General features: G+C 37.2%; 2 protein-coding genes across 7 annotated transcripts in view; one reads left to right on the top strand and one right to left on the bottom strand.

Annotated features, from left to right (window-relative positions):
* Nucleotides 1-22112, top strand: part of LOC101897375 (centrosomin-like) — a 52496-nt gene that overhangs the window by 28146 nt on the left and 2238 nt on the right. For 5 of the 6 annotated variants that reach the window (XM_059123560.1, XM_059123555.1, XM_059123559.1 and 2 more), the window contains 6 exons: nt 6892-6935; nt 10880-11388; nt 11449-11652; nt 17762-18016; nt 18078-18269; nt 18402-20523. In XM_059123560.1, coding sequence (XP_058979543.1) covers nt 6892-6935; nt 10880-11388; nt 11449-11652; nt 17762-18016; nt 18078-18269; nt 18402-20523 — 3326 coding nt within the window. Of the gene's footprint in view, nt 1-6891; nt 6936-10585; nt 10798-10879; nt 11389-11448; nt 11653-17761; nt 18017-18077; nt 18270-18401; nt 20524-22112 lie in introns of those variants that run through there. The other variant, XM_059123556.1, reaches the window with a different exon arrangement.
* On the bottom strand, nt 1691-2325 carry LOC101893425 (lysozyme 1B-like). The gene has a single exon (XM_005184849.3). It carries the CDS (start codon nt 2264-2266, stop codon nt 1715-1717), a length of 552 nt encoding a protein of 183 aa, XP_005184906.2. The 5' UTR covers nt 2267-2325; the 3' UTR covers nt 1691-1714.

The raw sequence follows: 22112 nt of genomic DNA, 5'->3' as shown, positions 1-22112 counted from the left end.
TTGAAGATCTTCTATGCAAAGAATAGAAGGTATTTTATACTCAGAAGTGCTTCAGAAGGTCTTCCATGTTTAAAAGAGCTTCAGAACGTCGCCTATGTTGTACAGAGCTTCAAAAAGTCTTCTATGTTTGAAGAGCTTCAGAAAGTTTTCTATGTATAGAACAGCTTTTGAAGTAATTCTATCCATAGAAGAGCTTTAGGAGGTCTTCCATATATAGAAGAGCTTTAGGAGATCTTCTGTATATAGAAGAGTATTGGGAGGTCTTATATTTTTAAAACAGCTTCAGAAGGTCTTCTATATTTAGGAGAACTTCAGAAGGTCTTTTATGTATAGAAGAGCTTCACAGGGTCTTCTATGTTAAAAAGAGCTTCAGAAGGTCTCCTGTGTTTTAAAGAGCTTTAGAAGGTCTTGAATGTTTAGAAGAGCTTCAGAAGATATTCTATGAATAGGAGAGTTTTAGAAGGTGTTCTATCCATAGAAAAACTTTAGAAGGTCTTCTATCCATAGAATAGCTTCAGAAGATCTTCTATCTATAGAAGAGCTTCAGAAGGTCTTCTATCCATAGAAGAGCTTTGGAAGGTCTTCTATCCATAGAAGAGTTTTGGAAGGTCTTCTATCCATAGAAGAGCTTTGGAAGGTCTTCTGTTTATAGAAGAGAAGGTCTTCAATCCCTAGGAGAGATTCAGAAGGTCTTTCAGACATAGCAGAGCTTCAGAATGTCTTCTAGCCATAGAAGTGCTTTAGAATGTCTTCTAGCCATAGAAGAGCTTAAGAAGGTCTTCTATCTATAGAAGTGCTTTGGAAGTTCTTCTATCCATAGAAGAGCTTTGGAAAGTCTTCTATCCATAGAAGAGCTTTGAAAGGTCTTCTACGCATAGAAGAGCTTTTGAAGGTCTTCTATGTATAGAAGAGCTTTAGGAGGTCTTCTATGTATAGACGAGCGTCTGAAGGTCTTCTCTGTATAGAAGAGCTTTAGAAGGTAATGTCTGAATAGAATAGCTTCTGAAGGTCTTCTCTGTATAGAAGAGCTTTAGAAGGTAATGTCTGAATAGAAGAGGTTTAGAAGGTCTTCTAGACATAGAAGAGCTCCATAGGGTCCTCTAGCCCTATAAGAGGCCTAGGAGGTCTTCTAGACATGGAAGAGGCTTAGAAGGTCTTCTAGACATAGAAGATCATCAGAAGGTCTTCTAGTCATAAAAGTGCTTCAGAAGGTCTTCTAGTCATAAAAGATTTTCTGAAGGTCTTTTAGTCATAAAAGAGCTTCAGAAGGCCTTCTATGTATACAAAAGCTATTGAAAGTCGTCTATATATACTTTAGGAGGTCTTCCATTTATAAAAGAGCTTTTAAAGCTTTTTTTCTGTAACTGTAAGGAAGGATGAGTCCTGTTTTGGATGTCATCTATTTCTAGAGGCCCATAGAATCGCTTCGGAATATCTTGTTGTTTTATACGAATATTGGAAGCTTTTCTGTATAGAGCAGATCTCTCGAAGTGCTATTTGTAAAATAGCTTTTCTTTCCAGATACGATGTTAGCTACATTAGAGCTTCAGAGCGCCTTCTCTATATTAAAACTCTTATCTCTTGTTTAAAAATTACTCTTTTCACTTCACTTTTTCTCTCACTTCTTTATTTGAATTTAGCTTTTATTTAATTCACATTTTCCTTGCACTCTAATACACATGCTACAAATACATTTCCAAAATCTCCCAGTTCCTTAGCCAAAACATTCCTCAATTTCAATATCCTGATACACGGTATTGGTGCTATTGCAAAATTCTCCATACACCGACCAGGCGGACCAACCCTGCTGTTTCCGGATCATTTTGGCACACTTCACCGCTGCTGTTATATCATCCTGCATCAGATCCATGCAATCGACATTGCATTCATTGTGGTAATGAAACTGCGGCTCCTTGGGCGGTTTACACCAGTATTTATCGCTTATCTGAAATATCCCATAGTCGAGAGAGCCATCCGTGTTGCGTGACCCAATGACATGGGTGTTGAAACGACTCTCGTACTGGACAATGCATAGCCAAAGAGGCAGCTCTTCTTTGGGTACGTCCAAGATATACAATTGACCTGCAAATTCGCATGGTTGTAGACGACGCGTCTGGGCCTCTTTGCTTTGGGTGATTAGCAATAAAAGCGTCACGATTATGGAAATTTGTAGCGTAAACACACGTGCTGCTGCCACTGGCACCTTTGGCTTGTTAGTCGGACGTTGTTTTGCATAATTAATTTGCTGAGAGCGTGAAATATTCATAATTCTTGGTAAATTTTTTTTTTTTGAATGAAGTATTGAAATCCCTGTTAACGTCCGACTCCGCACACTGGCTAATAAACTATGTTAATAATTGTAAATCATCATCAATGCTTGGCTGGCTGGCTGGCTGCCTGCCTTGGTTGGGTGGGGTGTTGACCAACAACACTGCCGGTGGTGCTACTGCCACCTCCACTCCACCCATGCCTTAACAGCTGCCACAGCGTGATGATAAGCAAACAATAGTGTTTTCAGTTTTTTTTTTCAATATTTTTTAAATTAAACAACTTTCAAGTACAAAGCGAATAACAAACAAAAAAAAACTACCCAGAGTTTATTGAAATTTATTGCAAATTATGACAACAAAACCGGTTTAGTTTTTTGTTTTTTATTTTCTTTGTAAACAAATCTCCAGCTAATCGAATTCCATAAAAGAAAAACAAAAAAGAAACACCAAACCTTTTGTTTTATGAAAATTTCTATTAACAAAACGTTTTCGATTTTATGCTGCTCGCCGCTCAATTGAAGTTTGCAATGGTTTCATTTGAATAATTAAAGTTCTCAATTGTTATTAATAATAAGGTGCTGCAAGATTCCAGTCGAAAACTCCATGGACCACCTGCCCCCTAGGTGGTCTTTATTATTAGTTTGTTTTCAACTCGACACAGTCATTTGTTTGGTTTGGTGGCTCACTGGTGGTCAGTATCAAGTGTCTGCATTTCCAACCTCCCCCTCCCCCCACATTTAAATGTTGTTTTTTTAATGGCAAATTTCTTAAAGTTCCATTTTCAAAATTGTATCTCATTAAAATGAGCGGAAAGGAATGTAAACAAAATTCTAAATTGATTTTCCCTAATCAATACCCAAGTGCTTGTCCAAATGACCCATGGCTATTATGTTACAGATACTTGAGAAAATGTTTACAATTAATTCGGGTGTTGGGCAAATATGGTCAGGAGCGTAAGAGATTTTTTATAACACGCATGGAGGGCAGAGATAGGGATCCACATAAAAAATACAAAACATGGAAAAATAAAGCATTTGCAAGTGAGCATAGAAGAGCTTCAGAAGGTCCTTTAGCCATAAAAGAACTTCAGAAGGTCTTCTACCTATAGAAGAGCTTCAGAAGGTCTTGTAGACATAGAAAAGCTTCAGAAGTTCTTCTAGCCACAGAAAAAGGTCTTCTAGCCAAAGAAGAGCTTTAAAAGGTCTTCTAACTATAGAAGAGCTTCAGAAGGTCTTCTAGCCATAGAAGGGCTTCAGAAGGTCTTCTAGTCATAGAAGAGCTTCAAATGATCTTCTAGCCACAGAAGAACTTTAGCAGGTCTTCTAGCCTTAAAAGAGCTTCAGAAGGTCTTCTAGCCATAGAAGGTCTACTATCCATAGAAGAGCTTCAGAAGGTCTTCTGGCCACAGAAGAGCTTCAGAAGGTCTTTTAGTCACAGAAGAGCTTCAGAAGGTCTTTTAGTCACAGAAGAGAAGAGCTTCAGAAGGTCTTTTAGTCACAAAAGAGCTTCAGAAAGTCTTTTAGCCCCAGAAGAGCTTCAGAAGGTCTTCTAGCTATAGAAGAGCTTCAGAAGGTCTTCTTACTATAGAAGAGCTTCAGAAGGTCTTCTGGCCCTAGAAGAGCTACAGAAGGTCTTTTAGCCACAGAAGAGCTTCAGAAGGTCTTCTGGCCATTGAAGAGCTCCAGAAGTCTTTTAGCCACAGAAGAGCTTCAGAAGGTCTTCTAGCTATAGAAGAGCTTCAAAAGGTCTTCTGGCCATAGAAGAGCTTCAAAAGGTCTTCTAGACATAGAAGAGCAGCAGAAGGTCTTATAGCCATAGAAGAGCTTCAGTAGATCTTCTAGTCATAGAAGAGCTTCAGAAGGTCTTCTTACCTTAAAAGAGCTTCAGAAGGTATTCTAGCCATAGAAGGACTTCAGAAGGTCTTCTAGCTATAGAATAGCTTCAGAAGGTCTTCTAGCTATAGAAGAGCTTCAGAAGGTCTTCTAGCCATAGAAATCGCTGAATAATATCGCTAAAATCATCAAAATACCGAATATCGGGAGGTACCGTTGTATGGGAGCTATACGTAGGCGTGGACCTGCACGGACAATTTTCTCTCTTAGGCTGTAGTATCCATTACGAACTTCAAAAACCAAATTTGGAGCAACTCTGGTGAATAATGTCGCTTAAATCACCAAAATACTGAAAATAGGAGGAACCGTTACATGGGGACTATACGAAGGCGTGGACCTGCACAGACAATTGTTTGTCTTAGGCTGTAGTATCCATTTCGAACTTCCAATGCCAAATTTGAAACGATTCCGGTGAATAATGTCGCTTAAATCATCAAAATATCGAAAATAGGAAGATACCATTATATGGGGGCTATACGAAGGCGTGGTCCTGCACAGACAATTTTCTATAATAGGCTGTAGTATCCATTACGAACTTCAAATACCAAATTTGAAACAATTTCGGTGAAAAATGTTCCTAAAATCATCAAAATACCAAATATCGGGTGCTGACGTTATACGGGGGCTATACGAAGACGAAGACCTGCATAGACAGTTTTCAGTCATAGGCTGTAGTGTCTATTACGACCTTCAAATATCAAATTTGAAACAATTCCGGTGAATAATGTCGCTAAAATCATCCAAATACGGAATATCGGGAGGTGCCGTTATATGGGGCCTGCACGGACAATTTTCTGTTTTAGGCTTTGGTATCCATTACGAACCTCAAATACCAAATTTGATACATTTCCGGTGAATAATGTTGTTTTAATAACCGAAATTCCGAAAATAGGGAGATACCATTATATGAGGGCTATACCAAAACGTGGACCTACATGGCCCATTTTTAATACCAAAAGTCCTGCAGGCATAATATACATTTGAGTAAAATTTTATCAACCTACTGCATTTCGTTTGGAAGCTAGAGTGATTTCCACAGAAGGACAGGACATGGAATTTTATGCTGATCAAGAATATATATACATTGTGAGGCCTAAAATGTCTATTTCGAGATGTTACAAACGGAATGACAAACTTAATATACCCCTCCATACTATGTTGGAGGCTATAAAAATATATACTCCCCTTTGGACATGACATCAATGACCTCCATGTAATTGATTCTCTTCATAAATTTATATTTCCATCGAGTCAAATATTAATTATTCAAATAAATCCCTGCAATTTATGTTCCATTTCCTATTTTTTTCTAGTATGATGATGGATGGCCTATTTCCCAGTTGAAATAATATTTTTTTATTTAATTTCAATATTAACGAGCGTTTTAGTGTTCAAAATACCCCAAACATCATTCACTTCAAATGTGATTACTCTATCCAGGCTAGAAGATTTGTGGTTGTTAGAGATGCGATTTTTAAAAATAGCTTCACGTTCACGTTTTTCCACCTCTCATGTTTTCCCAAAACTTGATTTATTTTTAGAATCTTATTTTTTCAAAGGAACATCATCATCATCGCCATGTGAGTTGAGTTGTATTGTTGCACACAGACAGACAGACAGTTATGGCGGGCATAAAAAATAAATCCAAACCATTGGAGGCCTATTTTGAATTTCCGACATGAGTAGTGTGTACAGCACATTTATGGAAATTCTAAAATAAATTCGAAAGAAATTGAAAGATAACACTGTCATTACAAAATAATTAACGCAAATCAATTTCCATTCCAAAATCTATTCATCAAAAATGAGCCATTTATTCACTTTTTCTTTTAAGTGTTGTTGTACATTAATTCCATACGATTGCATTTCATGTTGGTTGCTGGTATTGGGATTTGGTTGAGGAAATGGTCAAACACTCTCACTGACCTTAAGCGGATGTTTTGAATATGGAAAAACCAGACCCGACAATAAATATATAAATGCATGTTAATTATTCCAAAGTTTGTTGGTTTTAGTTTTATGGTAGGTCTTAAATCGGAAATTGTGTATTTTCGTAATGTGTGCTGTTTGTTCTGGGCTGGGGTGGGGTATGGTAACAAATCGAAAGTCCATAATAAGTAATGAGGGGCATGTGGAAATCAAAACATTACAGAGTGGCATAAGAGATTTTGAAAAATATTAATAATAAATTGAATTGAAACACTGTTTGGATAATCAAGAAAACATAGAACCATGGTTCCATACATGAAACTCCATATTTATTGGCCCTCAATATAATATTTTTTTTTGTCGAAAAATATGCGAAATAAATCTTCATATTTTGACCATGAATGGCTGGGCTACGATGGGCTTCCTCACAGTCGTGACGTGATGATTTACCCCAAAAAACATATAAATCAAATAATTACTTCATATTCTCTCTCACTCTCTGTCTCTCTCTTTCACTCTCTCTCTCTGTGGAGGTCATTTAAATAAATGCCATATGAGGTCATTTTTTTATTCTTCCAAAATGGGGAAAAAAGGAGAAGCCCATCTTTTTCTGTGCAAAACGCGCACATAATCAAATTAAAATTTAAGTATTTAATTAATTTTTTCAATTGTGACTACTATTCATACAGACAGTTTTTGATCTTGATGATGACGATGCTGCTGATGAAGAGCAGTTGTGCATGATTCGTATTATTATGATTGTTATTAATGGTCTTCTTTGTATTCTTATTATTTTCCAGCACCAGCCCGGGTACTCTACAAGATGTGACAATGGACAATCCATGTAAGTATTTTAAAACAGCTGTGCAAAGGAGAAATTTAATTTTATCTTTTGATTGTATTTTGTATCCAGGGGAAAGAGGTTTTCAAACAGGCAGAGGGCAGCCATCTCAAAATCAATATGGGGACTTGAATTTAGTAACAGAACAAGGCCATGACTGAAGGTTTTTGCAATATAGCTTTGAGAATTATGCTCAAAATGCAGCTTTCTTTGAGAATTCACAAAAAGCCAAAGTTATTTTTATGAAGAAAATGCATTCAAAGTAACGTATTTGTGGGGGAGGTACCAGAAGGAGTGGACCAATATTGTCCATCTCCAAACTCGATCTAAGTTTGACAAAAATAATACCATGTACCAAGTTTGGATGAAATCGGATACTTCAGCCAGACAGATGGACGGATCGACTCCAAATGTCCTGAAATGGATTTGGTTCAAAGAGACTTAGGGTCTAATACCGTTATTTCGATGAGGCACTTTTTGGTCATGTCAAATGATATATCTACCCTCTCTAGCCATATGGCCGAGAGTATAAAAATCAGGTTTTGATGATAATTTTTTTTTTGAGAGAAATGGATTTTGAAGACATTTTCTAATTTTCCATTTTAATAGCAATAGAACTGCAAGCAACCAATGTGTCTAGTTATGTAGGGTATTAAATCGTCATTTATGGCAATTTTCCTATTTCAAAAAAGACCTCAGAACTACCCTTAAAAATATAAAAATTTAAAAAAACGATGACAAATAGAATTGTTTTCCATTTGCCGGCATCTTAACGATGATGGTCATACATTGTATATTAGGTTGAGTCAAATTGTTTTGAGTAAAAAACATTTTCATTGTCCCATATTTTTGTACAATCTTTAGATCCAGGATTTAATAAGGCTTCCTTGCTTTGACCCTGCCTTAAAACATAAATGCAAGCTTATTCTTCCCTCTTCCACATTTTTTTTTTCGAAATTTTCTAATTAAGATTCCTTGGAATCTGTTGATTTTGGGTATATAGCGGGTTCGGTCGATGGATTTTGTGCAAACCACTTTTTCTTTCTTGTTGAAATTTTGATACAGAAAAACATTGACCCACCTCATTGTCCATCTCTCTGCAGTTACTTTTTTTTACTCATTCTTTAATGCTTTCCATTCACATATCGATAAATTTCAAAGTATAAATGTGGAATTTAAAAAACATGAACTGAAATCATGGTCATTTCCTAAAAAAAAATTGTTGGCAAAGTCTCAAAAAATTCCAAACGAATGAGGGTGTAAGGCAAATAAATATAACATAAGTGGCAAATTTGAGTAAAAGAACACAATGATGGAGGGTATGGATGGATGGATGGATGCTGGCTAGCTGGCTGTCTGCCGCATGTCCACTTAATATTCATATTTTCTTACAAACACCACGTGTGTTGACTTTCACATTGGACCGACATGTAAAGGGCCGATGTGTGTTTTTCTTTCATTGATGGGGTTCATTGTTGTTTTGAACTTTGTTAATAATTTTTAGTCAAAGCAAATGTGATTAGTTACATAGATAATTACACTTGGTTACAAAATTTTAGAATAACATTAATATTTCAATTTCATTGTGCCATGCTATACATAACCTAAAAATACTATTCATTGTATAAATTACAACTTTTTATGAAAGGCAGGAGTCGATTACAAATTTGGCAGCCTTAGATAAGTTCAAAACTTTTGTCATAAGCCATTACAATATTTAAATGCGAAACTTGAAAAAAAAAATCGGTGAATAATATAGCTAAAATCATTAAAATACCGAATATAGGAAGGTGCCATTATATGGGGGCTATGGACCTGCACAGAAAATTTTCTGCCATAGTTTGTTGTATCCATTACGAACTTCAAATACCGAATTTGAAACATTTCCAGTGAAAATTGTCGCTAAAATCATCAAAATACCGAATATCGGGAGGTACCATTATATGGGGGCTATACGAAGGCGTGAACCTACACATACAATTTTCCTTCATAGGATGTAATATCAATTGCGAACTTCAAATGCCAAATTTCAAACAATTCCGGTGATTAATGTCGCTAAAATCGTCAAAATACCGAATATCGGGAGGTACCGTTATATGGAGGCTATACGAAGACGTGGATCTGCACGGACAATTTTCTTTCATAGGCTGAAGTATCCAATACAAACTTCAAATACCAAATTCGAAACAATTCCGGTGAATAATGTCGCTTAAATCACCAAAATACGAAATATCGGGAGGTACCGTTATATGAGGGCTATACGAAAACGTGAACCTGCACAGACAATTTTCGGTCGTAGGTTGAAGCATCCATTACGAACTTCAAATACCAAATTTGAAACATTTCCGGTGAATAATGTCGCTTAAATCACCAAAATAGGAGGTACCATTATAAGGAGGCTATACCAAAACGTGGACCTGCATGTCCCATTTTCAATACCAAAATCCTGCAGACAAAATATACATTGGAGTAAAATTTTATCAACCTACCTTATTTCGTTCGGAAACCATTGTGATTTCCACGGACGGACGGACATAGAATTTTATGCTGATCAAAAATATATATTTACTTTGTGCGGTCTAAAATGTAGTGTTAGGAGGTTGTACAAACGGAATGACAAACTTAATATACCCTCCATTCTATGGTGGAGGGTATAAGAACTCGATCTTTGACTATTTAGCCAACTCGAGGTCAATTTCATGTCAGCAAATATATAGAATAGTGTTACCATGTTTTTGATTCAAATAACAATCTCCTTCTGAAATAATAAGTTGTGCTTTTAATATTCATTAAATTAGCCTCAATTGCCTACCTCGTGAAGAAAAGTTTTTACCTAAATGCGCAACACTTCGGACAGATGTTCATGTATTTTGATCCATAGAAGTCAAATTTCTTAAAAAAAAAAAAAAAAAAAAAAACATTTCCAATATCCGCTGACAGCAATTCTCTTTGTATGGTTCACGTCTGTTTCAGCTTGCATTCCGGTCAAACTCATCTGTGGTTCCCTTCTAAACGAAATCCTCCTTGGTATTTCATCCTTCAAATATAACCCTCAATTCGACTAATTAAACCACAATACTTGGCTTGATATTTTTTCAATATCCCTCAAAGTTCCTGAACATTAAATTCATTGCATTTTCACAAATTCCACTGACTTTCCCAAATCAAATATAACAACTCTCTCAAAATCAACTTCTTTGATGGCTCGCTCTCTTAGTATTACAAGAACATGTACATGTACGTGTTCCTCTTAACATTTCTCTCTCTCTCTCTCTCTTTATTTTTTAATATCTCTCCCTTTTGAAAAGAGCACAGCTTCTATAACGCCACATTAATTAATAAACCGATTCTGTATGTGGCTGGCTGACTGACTGGTGTTTGGGGGGAAATGTCTGAAAATTCATTTGTGGCAGACATCGTCTGTGTTATAATTGTTGTTGTTGTTGCAGTGCTGCTGCTTGTTTTTTCTTTTAATTTCCATTTAAACTAAACAACACCACCCCCACGGATCTTTTTTTAGTTCAACCTAAGAAAAAAAAAACTTTGATCATTACTTGTCGTGCCTTAAAACAACATAGTTTTGAATAAAATGTAAAGCGAAAATAATTTTGAAATTAAATTGAAATAAAAAAAATTCTCATAAAAACTTAATTTAAAATAAAAACAACGGGAAATTTGCTCAACTGGAAAATTCGTTAAAGATTTGTTTTCAATAAAAAAATAATGCAAAGAAATTGCATAATAACAAATAGCAGCAGCAATAAAGAAGGCAACAACGGAAATGATTATAATTTATTAGAAGATTTTGAAAAGACACAGCCGCCCTCATTTGGTTGGCCAGATAATCGCCCCGTATCACTTCAGGGTAGATGTGCAATGTTTACATTTCGTTGACCACTTCGTTGCAATCTATTAATTGTGATTCTTTTTTATTTATTTCATTACAGATGGTGTGGGCTATCGTTCACCCTGTGTCAGCCTACAGCAGCCATTCCAAGGCTCAACCTCTCCGGCGGGCCAAGGCAGATCTGTGAGGGAATTTGAGGAACAGATGGCCACATTGCGCAAAGAGAATTTCAATTTAAAATTGCGTCTGTATTTCATCGAAGAAAGTATACCAGGCTATCAGCAGGCCTCAAATTCCAGCGAGGGCCAGGAGACCCTAATGAAACAGCTCATTGATGTCCGGGTCGAAATGGAAATTTTGCGCAAAGAAATCCAGGAAAAGCAGGATCTTCTGAAAGAAGCCGCACAGGCCATGACACAAATGGAGAAGATACAAAAGGACACCGAGCTGAGATATCAGGAAATGATTGATGAACTTAAGCAAAAGATACAGTACATGGAAATGGATGGTGAAATGGAAAAGGCAAAGTCGGGACATGCTAACACGGAATCGATGAGTGATTTACTGGGACGTTCAGAGATCAATGAAAACATGAATGCCTTGCAAAGGGTGGGTCCTTGGAAATACATTTAAATTATTTAGTTTTATAATAATTTCTTATTCTTTTAGATACGCGATCTGGAATCGTTATTGAAACAATCCGATGAAAAACTGGAAGATTTCCAACAGCAAATAACCAAACTGGATGAAATTCTGGCCAAGCGTGATGAAACCATCCAGGAGTATGAGGAAAAAGTCAAGGAACTGGTCTTCCAAAATGCCGAGCTATTGGAATCGGTGGAAAATCGTGATCTAGAATTGGCCACGAAAGAGGTAATTAGTTATTCCTCCAAAGAGTTGCGGCAGCATAATCATCAACCCATTGATTTATAAGCCAAAAAAATAATTTTATAACTTTTCCAAGCGTTCCATAAAAGGTCTACGTTCTGCAAATGCTGAACTTAAATCTGAAAATGAAAAACTCATCCTAGCATTGCAAAGCACTCGGGACAATTTCGGCAAAGAAATGTCCAATATTAAAGAATATGAGAGTCAAATGCGTCAACAGCAAGAAACCTTGACCAAAATGCAAGTAAGTCCAAGAAGCAGTGCTGGGTGTCCAGGTGAAAAGTTCGGGGGGATTTGTATATACAGGATGAGATAAAAAAAAAAACTGCAACAAAGTCAAGCGCCATAATTTTTACATTTTTTTAAATTTTATTGAATGAAAGCAAAAAATGTCGGAAATAGCATCAAATTTTGGTATATGTTTCGATTTGTTCGAATTGGTCACCTTTGGCACGAATTATGGCCAATAAAGCCGTCACACGCTGCTCGAATGTTGCTCTGCGCTATTTTGGCCCATTTCCGGTGAAGCGCTAGCTTAAGGTGATCGACACTTTAGTATTTTTTAGTGCCAACCATGCTCTCCAAAATACTCCAAAGACTATAGTCTAACGGATTGGTATCCGCAGATATTGGTGGCCATTGTGCTCTGGAAATGAAGTGAGGAACCTTATTTTGTAACAATTCTTGGGTGACACTTGCGGAGTGCGATGGTGCTGAGTCCTGTTTGAATGTCCAAGGTCTGCGGCCAAAATGTTTGCGTGCGCCCAAGGCTTTAATACAACCTCCAGAATATTTTGGGGATAATATTCGGCATTTATTCTGATGCCACGATCGATTAATACGAGCGAAGAGCGACTATCGACTGTTATGGCGGCCCACACCCACACCATTACCATGGCCGGCGCTTGAGTTCTGGTGGCCAACCTAAGGTGCACATTTTCACCTGACCTCTTTGGCAAGAAAACACCAGCGGATCATTTTGTTTGTTTACAAACTGCTGCTGGACAACGAATGTTTTCTCATCGGAGAAATCCAAATTTGGCAGTTCACCACTTTCGGCCAAGCGAAGTAACTCTTTAGCTCTTTTGAGTCTATTTTCTTTCGGTTGCGGTGTAAGTTCTTGCACTTTTTTCAATTTCAATGGCTTTACCCCGAGCTCATTTTTCAATATTTGCCGAATGGAATATTGCTCACGAACCATTTTTTGGCCACTGCGATGCGGATTTCGATCAAGTCGCTTCTTTACTTTTCGAAACATTTCTGCTAATGTTGCTGTTTTCTTCCGTCCACTTCCTTGACGTCAGGCTACGCTACCAGTATCACGTAATAGGTAACGAGCGATGCTACGAGACACAAAATATTTATTCACGTTTAAATGCTGGAGTGCTCTAACGATAGCCACTTGTGGTTGGTTTTCCAGTCAATATTTTAAAGAAATCACACCATCACGCTTGAATTCCACTACGAATAACTTTTTTCCGGGAAAATTCTCACCAAAATGTTTTTGTACGCTTGTAAAGAATATAAAAAGCTGTCACTGGAATAATTTTAACAGCTGTCGGACGAGTGGCTTAGAAATGACAGCAGTCTGAAGTTAGTTGCAGTTTTTTTTTTCATCTCACCCTTTACATATGTGGCTAAGGTGGTGGTTTGTTTTTGTTTGTCCCTGCAGTCATTTAAAAAAGCCTTTATACATATCCATTCAAATTGATCTGGCGAAGGTCTGTCAGGGCCTTCCGTAGGCAATAAAGGATCTTCTAAGATATATTTAAGATCTTCTATGAAGAAGATATTTTTCAGGCAAGAAATGCCATATTTGCCTCTCTGTAGAATAACTCTTTCTTTTTCAAATCCGTCGAATGTGTCCTACTATCTTTTGCAATGTCAAAACGTGTTTATGTCTCACTTTTTTCCATGGGAATTGTTTCCGAAATCTTTAAAGCTTCACATTCATTTGTTCATTGAATCATATTAAAACATCTGCTTTAAAAATATTGCATTTCTAACCCATCATCACTTCTTCATTCATTCATGCAATTTCATTGATGGCTTGGTATAAACACATGTGTCGGGTTTCTGCATCCTCATCTCATAATCCCACAACCCCTATGAAAAAAAAGACCACCATATCCATTAAAACTGCCAATACTGAACGTTTATTGGAACGCATACAGGATTATGAACAGATTGTAACACGAATGAATATCGAACGTAACATCGTAAAACGTGAAAATCAATTTTTTAAAATGATGATCGATAAATTAAGCGCTGCCCGAAAAAACGACGAAGAACTAATGAATCATAAAAATAATTTCCTGCCTAATCTCAATTTTAAATTCAATTATTTGGGTTTGAGCAAACAAAAGAATTTCGAGACAAATTGTTGTCCACGACGGCCAGCCAAGAGATTGGAAGAAGATGTAGACAAACAAACATTTAATTTTCAACAAAAATTATGTTTCAATATTTGCTGCAATCGGGAATGCTGTCGTCAAAAGAAACTAGCGACTAATAATAATTGTGGGCAAGTAAATAATAGCCAAGAAAATGACCATGAACCTTCCGATAGCCTCATGGAAACAAATATTCCCATAAGGTATACCATAAGTGATACAAGTCTCTTTAGTCAATATCAAAATTCTAGCAAATCAGTGAAACCGCAATGTCTTCTTTGTAGCGAGAGTAAAACATTTTATTTGGATAGAAATGCATTGTTAAATGTGAGTAGTTGCTGAAATGAAATATTCATATTCATTGTCAAATATATGTGTGTGTATTTAAAAGATTCCAAAACTTAATGATAATCGTTTTCAATGGAGCAACAATAATAATGAACAGCAGCAGCTGCAGCAGCAAGATGGTCTGAATTGTCTTTACTCCAAATTTGGCACATCTTTTCCGTGAGGGATTTATTTTTTGCTCAAGAACTTCCAGTTGTTTTGAACATTTTCCCATGTTGATTCAAATACCCCTTACAAAATATGTATGTATATATTTTGAGTAACTTTTTGTCATATCCTTTTTATTTTTCTTTATATTTTGAATAAATTTAACATATTTTGTAATCGTTATGAAATTTCAAATTTATCCCCAAATAGCAGAGATTGCAGTTTGTTCGTTTACATAAAGGTCGCCTCTAGAAAAAAATGTGTTATCCGAAGGTCTATTTGGGGTTGAAGGAGTTAGGGCCTATTTGATCAAATGATTTTTTATGAATTTTTAGGGGGGGTAGATCATTTCTGGTATAGCGAACGATTAATTTTATTGCCAAATATGCCAAAAAATTTAAAAATTCCGATAAGATTTTCAAAAAATAGTCTATGGATATAAATTTGGTTGTCATACTTTCGCCACCTTCTAAACTCTGCAAAATTGGTTCGAGTACAATAAAAGAAACCTCTTTGATGTGGGCCTCTATGGCAAACAGTGTTGTAAAAATAAAAGAAAACAAGAAAAAAAGCTGTAAGGACCTACATAAATAACTTTTGACATACGCCATTACAATATTCAAATGCGAAACTTGAAAAAAAAATCGGTGAATAATGTAGCTAAATTCATCAAAATATAGGGATGCACCATTTTATGGGGGCTATAGCACAACGTGGACCTGCACGGACAATTTTTTGTCATAGGCTGTAATTTGAAACAATTCCGGTGAATAATGTCGCTAACATCATCAAAATACCAAATATCGGGAGGTTCCATTATATGGGGGCTATACGAAGACGTGGACCTGCATAGACAATTTTCTGTCAGAGACAGAAGTATCCATTACAAATTTCAAATACCAAATTTGAAACAATTCCGGTGAATAATGTCGTAAAATCACCAAAATATCGAATATCGTATAGCTCCGTTATATGGGGGCTATATCATAGGCTGTAGTATTCATTACGAACTCCAAATGCCAAATTTGAAACAATTACGGTCAATAATGTCGCTAAAATAACCAAAATACCGAAAATAGGGAGGAGCCCTTATATGGGGGCTATACCAAAACGTGAACCTGCACAGACAATTTTCTGTCATAAACTGTAATATCCATTACGAACTTCAAATACCAAATTTGAAACAATTCTGAGGAATAATGCCGCTTAAATCGCCAAAATACCGAATATCGGGAGGTACCGTTATATGGGGACTATACCAAAACGTGGACCTACTTGGCCCATTTTCAATACCAAAAGTCCTACAGACATAATATACATTTGAGTAAATTTTTATCAACCTACTTCATTTTGTTCGGAAGCTAGAGTAATTTACACAGGCGGACGGACGGACATCTCTAAATCGCCATATAATGTTATGCTGATCAAGAGTATTTATACTTTGTGGGGTCTAAAATGTATATTTCGAGGTATTACAAACGGAATGAAAAACTTAATATACCCTCCATACTATGATGGAGGGTATACAAGTTCGAACAATTCTAGTAAAAGAAAAGAACTGAAAAGAAGTAGCTTCTGGTAACTGGCATTTATTTGGTTAAACAAAACCAAAGTATATCCAAATTTGAGAAGACTTTGTGGAGCTTGGAATGCTTTTTACTGGAATCATAACCACCAGAGAATTTGAGGACTGTTCGTATTGAGTTCGTCCCGAAGAATACTAGAGATGTTGGAGATCTGGCCAAATTCTTATCCAAGTAATATCGACGGTTGCAAAATTGTCCCGCGTAAAATCAAAAGTTTTAGTCGACATCTCGTATGGACTTTAGCCAAACTTTTGATTGGATTAATTGTCATTGGCAAAAAAACTGAATTTGAGTAGATTTGGTCGACGAAATTCTGATTTCCTGAAAAAAGTGGCGGAATTTCGTTTTTTTTTTTTTTTTTTTGTTTTTTTTTTCGGATCATACAAATTGGAGAATTGAAGACTGTTCTAATTGAATTCGAACCGAAAAGCGTCAGACACTTTAGATAGCTCACTGAAAGATGGCTGACGTGACCTCGGAATATATCTTCTAACCCAAAGTTGGTGGAAAATCTGACTTCGTAAAAAAATCTGTATAAAATTCTATCCAAAAGTTGGTGAAAAATCTGACATTTTAATTAGTTTAATTTATTTAAATCCGAAAAATCGGAGGATTGAGGGCTGTTCTAATTGAATTCGACCCGAAAAGCATCAGATAGCTGACCGAAAGATGGCTGACGTGACCTCGGAATACTCTTCTAACCCAAAGTTGGTGGAAAATCTGACATTTCGTAAAGATTTCTGTCTAAGATTGTGATCAAGTTTCTCAGATCTCAAATGAATATCTCGTATAGACTTCTGTCTAAATTTTGAGTAGAATAATGTCTTTGGCAAATCAACTGAATTTGGGTAGATTTGGTCGACGAAATTTTGATTTACTTAAAAAGTGGCGGAATTTAGTAGTTAAATTAGTTTGAATCCGAAAAATCGTAGGATTGACGGCTGTTCTAATTAAATTCAGTCCGAAAGGCATCAGACACTTTTGGATAGCTCACCAAAAGATGGCTGACGTGACCTCGAAATATACTCCTAACCCAAAGTTGGTGGAAAATCTGACATTTCATAAAGATTCCTGTCTAAAATTCTATCTCAAAGTTGGTGGAAAATTTGACATTTCGTTTAATTACATTTAATACGAAAATCAGAGGATTGAGGGCTGTTCTTATTGAATTCGGCCCGAAAACATCAGATAGCTGACCGAAAGATGGCTGATGTTACCTCGGAATACTATTCTAACCCCTAGTTGGTGGAAAATCTGACATTTCGTTAAGATTTCTGTCTAGAATTCCGACCAAGTAAGATTCAAATTTCTTTCTAAGGTTTTACTTTCTTGTCTTGAGCCCTTAATTTCCATGGAATAGTAGTTGGGTGTTAAACCCAGTTTTTTCATTCTAAGTATAACTCCGATGTACAAAATTCCTTGTAAACGGATAATTTTTCTTTTCTCTTCCATTGCATTTTACCTCCCATTAATCATTTTCAGCACAGCTCACTCAAAATCACATTTTTCGCACAACATTCACAATGGGTTGATGGTTATGGTGAACATTTTCCAGATTTCATTGAATTTTTAATAACTCATAAAATATCCAAATATCCCCCCTTCTCTTTTTAACAACAGACTCAACAGCTAAAACAGGATTTGCAAAAATGTAAAATGGAAGTGGCAGATAAAATGTGTTTGGTGCAGGAATTGGAAGATAAACTGAGCAATCGCGACCAACTGTACGACAAGGCACGTTTTACCATACAAAAATTAATGTTGCACATTAAAAATCAGCAGGCTGAAATAAATCGTCTCAAGAATCACAATTCCAGTCAGTCTTCGTCGGCGAATAACAATAATAACAACAACACGGCCAATAATGACAAAGAGGTGAGTTAAAATAACGAAACTTTAAGGTACATCGTAAAACTTTGTTTATTTTTCATTTTAGAATGCTAATAGTGCCGTTGGCTTAAGTGGCCTAGAAGTTACCGGTTTCTGTCCCTCGCTCAGTGATTCAGATGCCATACAGGATGCCATGCCATTGGCCCAAAAACAAAAATATGAAACAATTATTCAGGAACAGGAGACGGTTATTGAAACCTTGAAGGCAGATATTAAAAAGAAAACGGCTGATCTGCAGGTAAATATAACACAGAGGCACCTTGAAGAAATTAAATATATTATGGCCAGGTTAAAATGATCAAATATGCTATCATATTTTACTTTCAATTCCAAGTAACCCATTTTGTTTTCTTCTTTAAATCCTTTCCAGCACTTCGTCAACAAGGAGTTGTGGGAGAAAAATCGAGAAATTGAACGTCTCAACAAAATCTTGAATAACAATTCCGCCACAAATGGTAGCCCCACATCCCCGAAGAATAACAATACCAGTAACAACAACCTAAGTCAAGAAGGTGGTGGTGGCGGTGAGTTGCAGCAATCCTTTTCCGATGTGGAATATGCCAAGGCCGTGCAACGCAATAAGCTATTGCAACGTAAAGTTGATATTTTACTACAACGTTTGGGTTCGGAGCGCAATGCCGATGCTGTTATTTCACAATTACGCACCGAACTAAAACAGGCTCGGGCCGATGCTGAACATGCCGAAAAATGGCGACGCCAATGTGGAGATTTATGTGCCACACTGTCAACACGTTTGGAGGAGCTGGCTGGCTTCCTGAATTCCCTGCTGAAGCACAAAGATGTCTTGGGTGTTTTGGCCGTGGAGAAACGTAAGGCAATGCGTCGGGCTGTCGATCGCAGTCTGGACTTGTCGAAGAGCTTAAATATGACTCTTTCCGTTTCCGGTCTTTCCATGATTGACCACTCGCTGGCTGAGTTACACAATTTGTCAGATATTCTAGGGGATGTTGAGGCTGGTCTGGCAAATGAAACATTTAATTCTCACGAAGAGTTACATGCTGTCAGCTGTGTTAGTGGCCAACAACAGCCGTCCATTGAAAGTCTGAAGGCTGAAAATAAGGCCTTGAAAAAGGAATTGGATAAGCGACGAAATGCTGAAAACAAAAAGGAGAGGAGGTCTCTGCCCCTTAGTGTCATGTTGGAGAATCGTGAAAGTGAATCGGAAGCCTGGTCAGAGCCTGATCGTAAGGTTTCCCTGGCACGCATTGGCTTGGAAGACCACTCGGCCTCGTTAATGCCTCCAAATACTAAGGAACCCTCCTCTACCCAACAAGCCGAAACCGACAGTGATTACAGTGAATCCGGTCAATTGGATAGCCGCAATATGAAATCTTCCCGTACCCAGGAACGTATCAATCAATTGGAACAAATAATACAACAACGCGATAATCGCATACTCGAAATACAAAATCAATTAGCCGAGGCTGATAACATGCTGCGCAAAGAGAAAATGAAGGTAGAGGAATACACCGAAGAATTGGAGGAACTGAAGATGCGCAACAAAGAACTTCATGATGATTTGGTAGCTATAGGTTCCCACGAACCATCCACCCCTGCCCACGATGAATCCATGCTATTGCAGCAAATTGAGGAGAAATCTCGTTCTCTGGAAAAAATGCAAGAGGAACATGAACGCCTGATAATGGAGTCACGTTTGGCAGAAATGCAAATTAATTCGCTAAAGGATGAAATGGAAAATATGAAAATGAGACACGATGAGGCTATGCAAAAAGCCAACGAACAACAAAAACAACAATTGGCCATGTTGCGACAAGAAATGGATACTATTCTGCAGGAGTCATTGCAGGCCAAACAACAGGAAGTGGATGAGTGTCGCAAACAATTGGGCGAATTGCAGCTGCACTTTATGGAGGCCCAACGCAACATAGAATGCCTGCAGGAGAATGAACATGAACTGAAACAAACACTGGTCGAGTCTGAGTTGGCGGCCAGAAATTTGCAGAAACAAATCGATGAGAGCACCCTGAGAGCCTCCAAGGCCACCACAGAACGTGTAAAGGCTCTCAATGAAAAATTGCAATTGGAAAAACGTCTCGAGGAATTGTCTCAAGAATTGGTGGCATATCAAACGGAACGTAGTCAATTACAACAGCAAGTACAACAATTGGAGAGTGAACAATCACAGCTAATGGAACGATTGGCCGAGGCCCAGCGTCTGGCTGAAGAGGCAGCTGCACAAACATCCAGCCGAAATGTAGAAAAGAAGTCGGATGATACCTGCCAATCCGGCTATACATCTGAAGAAGTTCCCCTCACAATGGCAAGCGGTGCACAAACCGTGGCCCAACAACGTCTGGGTGAACAACGTAACGCACAAAACTATTCACCCGACTTGGGTATAGAAAGTGATGCAGGACGTATATCAAGTGCCGAGCTGAGCAATGCGCAATTGCCGCTCTTGAAGACGGTGGAAATTAGTCCGAATAAGGAAAATCTAAATGTAACTGAAGGTGAGTTGGTAGCAATGTTTTGTAAATGGAAGGGAAATACTTTTCTAGAAAAGAAAAAGTTTTCTTTTGGGGGTGGGGGTCATCTGCTTTACAGGAAAATATGAAGATTTGTTTTAAGAATATTTGGAGTGGAATATCATAAATAGTTAATTCGGGAATGAATAATTCATTCAAATATCATTTATTAGGGGAAGATTCAGATGGCTTCTATGGGAGATCTTCTGAAATTTTTTTGCAGAAGATTAAAAAGTCTCATGAAACCTTTTCCAGGCTTAATGTTATATAGAAAGCCTGGAAAATGTTTCATGAGACTTTATGATCTTCTACAAAAAAATTCCAGAAGATCTCCCATAGAAGCTTTTGTAGATTATTTATAGAAATAAAACTTTTAGAGGTTTTCATAGAATTCCTTCCGAATGTCTTCTTTAAAATAGTCAAACATAGAAGACAATTTGGGGACTTGTTCGCATAATATACCTAGGGGCCTTATATATAAAGAAGATATTCTACACTAAGAAACAGTTGAAGTTGCTTCTGACTGATCTGTTATCCCAGAAGTTTGCTCTTCTAAACATTTGTTACAGAGGCTATATATCATTTGATACGGCCAAAACGTGCCTCGTCGAAATAATGGTTTTAGACCCTATGTCTCTTTGTACCAAATCCGTTTCAGGACATTTGGAGTCGATCTAGCGATGTCCGTCCGTCTGTCTGGCTGGCTGGTGAGCACGACAAGGGAGTATCCGATTTGATCCAAACTTGGTACATCGTAATATAATTGTCAAACTTAGATAGAGTTCGGAGATGGGATATATCGGTCCACTCCCTCTGGTACCTCCCCCACAAAATGTCAAAATTTTCAAAGAAAATAATTTACTGCACAGATAGAGAAAGGATAGTCCGATTTTGTTCCAACTTTGCAAATCCTAATATTTGCATCAGTGCTAGGTCAGGTGTTAAAATGAACAATATCGGTCCACTCCATCAAGTATCTCCCCCACAAAGGGTCAAAATTTTGAATAATTATAACTCTTATAAAATGTGATGCAAGTGTCCGATTGTCTTCAATTTACATACATCACAATCTTTTTACTAACCCAAGGTCTGGTATGAACATGGAATATGTCGGTCCACTCCTTCTGGTACCTCCTCCACAAAAGGTCAACATTTTGAATATCCACGAAACTCATAAAACACGAAATTAACATCCGATTCCATTCAGACTTGGCACATCTCACAATTTCCATCAACACAATATCTGTTATAAAGATGGTGGAGATCGGACCATTACTTCTAGTACCTCCCCCACAGAGGGTTAAAGTTTTGAATAACCAAAACGATTATAAAATCCAAAATAAGCATCCGAATCTCTTCAAATTACACACATGACAATATTTTTACTAACCCAAGGTCTGGTATGAAGATGGAATATGTCGGTCCACTCCTTCTGGTACCTCCCCCACAAAGGGTCAAAATTTTGAATATTCACGAAGCTCATAAAACGCGAAATTAACATCCGATTCCATTCAGACTTGGTACATCTTAATATTTCCCTCAAACCAACATCTGTTATAAAGATAGTACAGATC

The sequence above is a fragment of the Musca domestica genome, unplaced genomic scaffold (genome assembly GCF_030504385.1).
Source record: "Musca domestica strain aabys unplaced genomic scaffold, Musca_domestica.polishedcontigs.V.1.1 25, whole genome shotgun sequence".
NCBI lineage: Eukaryota > Metazoa > Arthropoda > Insecta > Diptera > Muscidae > Musca > Musca domestica.
The sequence above is the reverse complement of the archived record's forward strand: the minus strand, read 5'-3'. Positions and strand labels throughout refer to the sequence as shown.

Excerpts from the sequence above, each read along its gene's own strand:
- LOC101893425 (XM_005184849.3), bottom strand. The coding sequence starts at position 2,266 with ATGAATATTTCACGCTCTCAGCAAATTAATTATGCAAAACAACGTCCG.